This window comes from Pteropus vampyrus, unplaced genomic scaffold (genome assembly GCF_000151845.1).
Source record: "Pteropus vampyrus isolate Shadow unplaced genomic scaffold, Pvam_2.0 Scaffold793, whole genome shotgun sequence".
Lineage (NCBI taxonomy): Eukaryota > Metazoa > Chordata > Mammalia > Chiroptera > Pteropodidae > Pteropus > Pteropus vampyrus.
Window position 1 is genome coordinate 49,861 of NW_011889574.1, and position 7,629 is coordinate 57,489.

The 7,629-nt window shown below is 66.4% G+C and overlaps 1 protein-coding gene across 1 annotated transcript in view; it reads left to right on the forward strand.

The window, feature by feature from the left end:
• The window catches only part of KCNG2 (potassium voltage-gated channel modifier subfamily G member 2), a 9,687-nt gene extending 5,857 nt beyond the window's left edge, over window positions 1-3,830 (forward strand). The window contains 1 exon segment of the mRNA XM_011385777.2: window positions 2,931-3,830. Within this exon segment, the coding sequence (XP_011384079.2) occupies window positions 2,931-3,728 (798 nt within the window). The 3' untranslated portion in view covers window positions 3,729-3,830.
• Window positions 3,831-7,629: the final 3,799 nt, after the last annotated feature.

The window sequence follows — 7,629 nt, forward strand, 5'->3', positions numbered from 1 at the left end:
GGAGCAGACAGACGGTGCCTCAGCCGGAGCTGATGGGCAGAGGGCTGGGACCCCCACCCAGCCCTCTGGCCACTGGGGGCGGGGTGGCCGCGCCTCTAGCACGCAGTGCCCATGCGATTCCTGCCCCTGTGGCCGTGAGACAGGAGCGAAGCCGGGGCTGGGGGCGGCAGGGGAGGGGGGCTGCAGGGCCTGGTGAGCCGGCTGAATGGAGATTTGTTTGACCTGATTTTGGCCAAATGGTCCAGATGTGTCAAATGATGGTAAATCAGGGTCTGTTTTCTGGGTTAAAAGTTCCAGAAATAGCTCCCTCCAATTAACCCCATGGCTGGTCCTTAAGGAAATGGGGGGGATCTCAGGGGCTCCCCACAGGCCCATTTCTTCCCGAATCCACCAAGATGATCTGGCCGCTGCTGGGCACTGGGTCACCCCTCCTGCGTGGCAAGGGGGCCTTCCCGGACCACCATGGGCCAGGTCTGTTCCCTCCTCGCCCACACGCGGTTGTCATAGCCCCACGGGGCTCACAGTTGCTCCTGAGGGGGGCCGCCTCTGCTTGGGGGGGCGCCTGTGCTGAGCAGATGGGGGCCGAGGCCCACAGTCTGCCCGACAAGGGACGTCGTGTTGGGTGTGTCTGGGGCTGTTGGTCACGGGGTTGAGGTTATCAGACTCCTGATCAGGTGAGGGAGGCCTGGCCGCAATGCCAGCACCACCCAGCTCCGGCACTGTGCCTAACTCCACCTCCCCCTCCTGTCACCCACCATCCTTGAGGACGGCAGGTCCCCCCCCAGCCCTTCCTGGGGGTGGGGTTCTACCCAGGCCCATCCCCATCCCTTAAGAGCTTCTGTGCGGGGTGGGGGGTTCTTGTTTAGGGACGGTGCTCCGGTGGGGGGGTGGGAGGCTCCAGCACAGCCCAGGGCTCCCAGGCCTCTGTGGGCCTGTGGGGGGCCATCCGGGAAGCAAGCTCATGGCCAGGATTTCCGGGCACAGTGCAAGGCCGTGGTTAACCTGGAGGCCCAGGTGTGGGGTGCCGGCAGCAGAGAGTGGGGAAGCCGGGCTCTGCTCCCCGCCCAGCAGTGCCTGCGGCCTGGGAAATGGAAATCAGAGGTCTGCGGGGCCCGGCGGGCCCTGGTTCCTTGCAGAGCAGAGCTACATCAGGGCCTGGCTCTTAAGGAACAAGACGGCTTGGGGAGCAGCCCCGTGGGGCCCCACCTCCTCCGTGCCGTGGATGCTGTAACACATCTGCAGTGCTGAAAGCTGACCCGCGACCTGCTCTCCACCGGAGGCATCAGGAAGCCCTCGAGCTGCTGTCTCAGGCTGGTGGAAGGTCACCACACCGGCCCCAGGCTTTATCACCTGCCAACGGGGCTCTGGCAGCTGGACAGGCCTGAAAGTCTGTCCTCTGCCAAAGGGGCTGGTGCTAGGTGAGGGACAGTGCAAGGCGTGGGGCGGCCCGAGTGGCCCAGGCCCTCTCACCCCCGTGCGGGTGGGCCTAGGACTCAGCAGGAAGCACAGTGGCCTCGGCCGAGCCCGTGAGCTCTGGCATTTGCCACAGTGCCTCGGCCCTCGTGGGGGTGGCCTGCGGCTTCACAGTCAAAGGGGAGACGTGGTCAGGCCAGGGCCACCAACCACGGGGCAGCTTGGGTCTGCATGCCCTCTTTCTTAGATGCCTCCAGATGCCCGGCGCTGGGTGGGACTCCCAGCAGGGCCTTGGGAGACGCTGTCCCCAGACCCGGCTGGCCACATGCTCTGGCGCTGGCCTCAAGGTTAAGTGTCCTCTGAAATGCAGCCGTGCTGATACGTAAGCTGCGTGCATACCATTCACCCACTTAGAGTGTGCAGGGGGTTTGGGTGAGTTCACGGGCTGTACCACATCACTGCAGCCCCACTGACGTTTCCGGCCCCCCAGAAGAGGCCCGTGAGCTTCGGCAGTCACCACCCTGGCCCCGCATCCCTGAGCACCCACTGATTCCCTACAATGGGATCCACTCAACCGGGCTTCAAGGCCGGCGTCCAATCCCCTTCTGGCCGGGCCGGCCCCTCCACTGTCCTATCCCCCGTCGTCCCCTGCCGCCTAGGCCGCATCTGCACGGGGTCCGCGGGCCGGTGGCACAGCCCCCACCGCTCCCGAGGGCGCCTTCAGGCCTGACCTGTGCAGATGAAGTCAGTTCCTTGGGGAGAAATCGGGGGCCCTGGACCTGGGTGAGGACAGTGGCAGGCTGCTCTCTCAGCTGACGCGGTCTCTGCTGAGTGCTCCGTGGAGGGAGGGAGGCGGACAGGCCAAGGTCACCCGGCTTGCCAATCCTGGTCTGAACCGCGCCCCCCACCCAAGCTGGGCAGGGCTACAGGGCCCAGTGCTGCACAGTTGCAGCCTCCACCCCAGTTGGGGCTGGGCAAGAGATGGTGCCCTCTGCGCCCCACCCCAACTAGGACTTGGGGCGGTGGGGGTGGGGTGGGGCAGGGAGCAGGGGACGAGGGTAGAGGAGTGTGTGTGTGTGGGGGGAGAGCCGCTGAAGCCCCACCCACGAGGCCGCAGCCTCTGCGCCGGAATCGGCCCCCTGCACCAGGACTGGGCCCGGCTCTCGGTTCAGAGAACAGACTTGTCTTTCTTCACGAGTTCTGTCTCGTGAACGGATGTTCCGTTGCTTTGGCCCTTGGGACCCTCTCCACAGGCTTTACAGGGCTGTGTCGTTTCCACGATTGTCACCAGTTTTGCTGGGGAGCAGGTCAGCTGAGCTCATGCCAGAAGCCAGTCTGCACTGAAATCTTTTTTTACGGGAATTGGGCATTTCCGCGGACCGCCTGGCCCTCCTGCAGTGGCACACTTGCGTGGGCCGGGGTGGGAGTCAGGGCAGCCTCGCTGGGACGTCCCCCCATCCTAGGGAGCCAAGGGCACAGGCTTCCCTGCCCCCGACAGGCATCCCTCTCCTCCCCAGGGCGAGTGCTCCCCCAAGTGCCACAACCTCTTCGTGCTGGAGACGGTGTGCGTGGCCTGGTTCTCCTTCGAGTTCCTGCTGCGCTCGCTGCAGGCCGAGAGCAAGTGCGCCTTCCTGCGGACGCCGCTCAACATCATCGACATCCTGGCCATCCTGCCCTTCTACGTGTCGCTGCTCGTGGGCCTGGCGGCGGGCGGCGCGGCGCGCGCGGGCGCGGGCGGCAACAAGCTGCTGGAGCGCGCGGGGCTGGTGCTGCGGCTGCTGCGCGCGCTGCGCGTGCTCTACGTCATGCGCCTGGCGCGCCACTCGCTGGGGCTGCGCTCGCTGGGCCTGACCGTGCGCCGCTGCGCGCGCGAGTTCGGGCTGCTGCTGCTCTTCCTCTGCGTGGCCATGGCGCTCTTCGCGCCGCTCGTGCACCTGGCTGAGCGCGAGCTGGGCGCGCACCGCGACTTCTCCAGCGTGCCGGCCAGCTACTGGTGGGCCGTCATCTCCATGACCACCGTGGGCTACGGCGACATGGTGCCGCGCAGCCTGCCTGGGCAGGTGGTGGCGCTGAGCAGCATCCTCAGCGGCATCCTGCTCATGGCCTTCCCGGTCACCTCCATCTTCCACACCTTCTCGCGCTCCTACTCGGAGCTCAAGGAGCAGCAGCAGCGGGCCGCCAGCCCCGAGCCAGCCCTGCGTGAGGACAGCACGCGCTCCGCCAGCGCCACCGAGGACAGCCTGCAGGGGCCGGACGGGGCCGGAGCGCCCGGGGACTCCGCGGACCGCGAGTGGGCGCGCACGGGGCCGGCGTGACCCAGGCGGGGGTCCTGCGCACAGCGGTGGCCGCAGCTGCCCCTGGCACAGGAGGCTGCGTCTCACAGACTTTACAGCGACAGCCCTTGCCTCACACCGCACGGAGAGGGAGAGGGACTGACCGGGGGCGGCAGCTCCTGCCGCTGCGAGGGGCCTCGCTCCGAACTCTCGCGTGTCCAGCCAGCGTGCATGCCCCTCGGCCTGCGTGACCCAGGCGGGGGTCCTGCGCACAGCGGTGGCCGCAGCTGCCCCTGGCACAGGAGGCTGCGTCTCACAGACTTTACAGCGACAGCCCTTGCCTCACACCGCACGGAGAGGGAGAGGGACTGACCGGGGGCGGCAGCTCCTGCCGCTGCGAGGGGCCTCGCTCCGAACTCTCGCGTGTCCAGCCAGCGTGCATGCCCCTCGGCCTGGGCTGATCCCGCGTGACTCGGAGGTGGGGCCGAAGCCATGGCATGCTGTGGCGAAAGGAATTCGCAGGGGGCATGGCCAACTGTTCTCCCTTCCGTTCCCTTTGAAGTCTGACTTTGGCTAAGGAAAAGTAAATTCACGAAGTTCTAGGAACTCCAAACCTATGGCAAATACCAGAAAGCTACGCTGTCCCCAGGCCTCGGCCTGACCCTTCCCTGCTCTTCGACCACTGAGGTCCCAGGGAGCAGTGTGGGGGCACAATGGAGGCAGCCCTGGGAGAGGCAGGAAGTGAGTCGTCCCCAGCAGACGGGGGACGGTGCCTATACATCCAGCTCGGCAGAAGCCCACATCCCTGCCACGTGACAGGCACAGAGGTGTGACACCCATGCTCACGGCCCCCCAGTTCCTTTGCGGGTCCAGCCCTGACCTCCGACCGCCCTCCCTGGCACTACCCCCTGATCTTCCCGGGTGGCCGTCACAGGGACCTTTGCCCTTGCAGCTGCCTGCGGCCACCTCCTGTCCCTGTCCTCTGGAACGCCGTCTCCTGTAGGAACAATTCCCTCCCCCTCCACGGCTGGAGGATCCGGGAGGAGACGGGAAGGGGCCCCCGGGCGTGCAGCTACTAGAAGCTCGTCTCCGTCGGCATCACCGAGGGATGGAACCTTCCGGTTATGCTGCTTCGCACTTTTTCGTTTCATTGCCATGACGTCTGGGACATCGCTGCCACGAACCCTGCGGGAAGGGGCCCTGCATCACCCAGAGGTCCGACGTGGGACACTCACCCACCAGCACCTGGTGTGGCTTTTGGCACCTGGCAGGGACCAGCAGGGAGGGGAGGGGCGGCTGGGGCAGGGCCAGGCGGGGCTTCTGCTGCTGCAACCAGTAAAACGTGCCGCCTCCTGCACAGCTCGGCTGACTTCTTGTAGGCAGTGCCAACGTCCTCCCCAAAGCTGGGGGGCCAGGAAGGGGCTTCCTGTGGTCACGGGGAGTCGGGACGCATGAGTGTGGAGCCATCTACCTGGACCGCGGCCCTGCGCGCACAGCCTACTGTGTCTCTGCTGCCCCCAGGGCAAGGCTGGGCGTCCAGGGGACCTGCCAGGAACAGACTCCAGGGCTGGGTGGGGTGGGATGTCCGGGCTGAGCCGGGGCTCTGCAGGGCCACCGCAAGGCAGCCTCAGTTTCCCCTTTCCTCTGACTCACTCCTGGCCACGCGTAAGTGCACAGACGCCCTGGCTCCACCGCCTGGGTGCCAGTTGGTGTCAGGCGGACAGAGCCCTGGCGAGCCGGGGAACTGGAATTACTTGGTTTTACCAGCGACAAGAAACGTTCTGGGGTCAGGCTGAGCCGAGGTCCACGAACTGCGGAAGGCGCAGCCCATCTGATTTCTCAAGGGTGCTCACGTCGGCTCCTGCTGATGGGGAAACGGGCCTTCCGCGGTGAGCCAGGCAGACTCGGCGTCGGCCAGATGCCTGCCGCCTCGCCCGTGTGCACAGCCAGGCCCGCCCAGCCCGGGCGTATGACCTGGTTCCTGCAGTCACTACCCTCGGGGCTGGTCTGTCCCACGAGTCTCACAGGACAGCGGCCAGAACTGTACCCAAGGAGGGGGCGCTGGCCCAGCCAGGGGACCAGGAGGGTCTGGGCAGAGGCCAGGGCCTGGGGCTGGCCCCTCTCTGGGGACACCCAAGGTGAAATGAGGACAGGTGAAATGCCCCGGTCCCCAGTCACGAGGCCACACTAGACCCTCAAGCGCTTTATTGATTTAAAGTCACCGTACAGAGTTTGTGTGCACGTCCAGCCACCACTGCAGTCGGCGGTGCTCTTAGAGACAATCACCGCTCCAGACTTCTCCCTTCATTGTTTTAAAATAAACATTTTCAAAGCATCTTACAGGCCAAAGGGCTGAGGGGGACCCTCACTCAAACATTCGGGAGCTGGGAGGAAAACTCAGGAGGGGGAGACAGCTTTGAACGCCCCTCACTGGCCACAGCAGACTCCTCCAGAGCCTGTGCACTGGCCACAGACAGCACTGACGACGCACAGAGTGCCACCCGGCAGCCAGCTGCCTGTGAGAGCCGCATGGAAGCATCTGGAACACTTGGCCTTCGGAGGCCTGGGAGCTGGCACAGGGCTGACAGACACGGCTGAAATGCTCATGTCACAGTGGAAGGGGGGACAAAGGGGGTGACTGGTGGCCCCACCATGGCCAAACACAGTGGACGGGCATGGAGAGCCGTGGGCTGGAGGACAGTGTGCAGGGTGCCCGCGCCAGCCCACCACCTGTCGCCCGGAGGGTCGCCTCAGGCCTGCGAGCTTGGGGTGCGGGGTGTGGGGTGCGGGGCACAGGGCCGCCTCAGCAGCGGGGGCACCTACACGCCGCAGGGAGGCCTGCCGTGCGTGTCCCTGTGCTGGACATGGTGCCTCCCGGGATCGAGGGGAGACTACACATGCGCTATCTGCACCTGCCACCCCCTCTAGGGCTCGTGGAGAACTTCTGCCTCCGGCCCCAGAACCCCTGAGCTTGCTCTGGCCAGTGCCCGGCTGAGAGGGACCTGGGCTTGTCCCCACCACAGTGGCCCCACGGCAGCATCTCTAGGAACAAGGCCAGCGCGGCAGCCAGGCCTCAGGGCCCCCCGCCAAGCCCAGGGCCGAGGCCAAGTCCTGAGCCCTGGGAGGCCACTGAAGGTGGCCCTGGAAAGGCCAACTCTGGCCAGACAGGCGAGGACACCTGCCCTGTGCTGGCACGCCTCCTTCCAGGGTCAGGTACACAGAGCCCAGGCCCCACGCCCTGTGCTGGGCCGACCCGCCGAGTCGCTGCGGCCACTCCGAGACCACAGCCCCACGTGCCTGGCCCAAGCCCTCCCGATGCTGCTCCTCGCTCCGGTCCCTGTCCCACCGTCTCAAGGCTCCCGGGCCCTGTGGGCTGAGGCCACCCGCTGGGCTTAGGTGGCGGAGCTCCTGGTGGCCCGTCTTGCAGTGGCCTCGTTCCTCCTCCTGGGTCTGCGATGGTGTCCCAGGTTCCAGCAGTGTTCTGAGAGCAGGCGGGACAGAGACTGGCGTCCCCATCACCCTGAAAACACGAAGCCCAGCAAGGGGGTGAAGCCCGCCCACGCCCTGTCCCAGAGGCCCGCGGTCACGTGTTCCCGTCCTCCCGCGGCCGCCTCAGAGGGCCTTGGCACAGGCGGGGTGCGCCGCGTGGGCGGCAGGCTTGGGAGGGCGGCAGGCGAACGCGTAGGCCTGCGCCAGGATGGCCAGGTCCACCAGCACCTGCAGCAGGCCGCACACGGAGAACTGCAGGGGCGCGCCGTTCAGCAGGAAGTACGCCGTCTTGAAGGTGTCGCCACTCGTCCACATGAGCACCATCTTGATGCTGTGGAGACACAGCCCAGGTCGGGGACGCGCCAGGGGTCAGGGAAACATGCACCAGGGGTCAGGGACACCCCAGAGGTCAGGGCGTATACACCGGGGGTCAGGGACCACCTGGGCCCCGGCC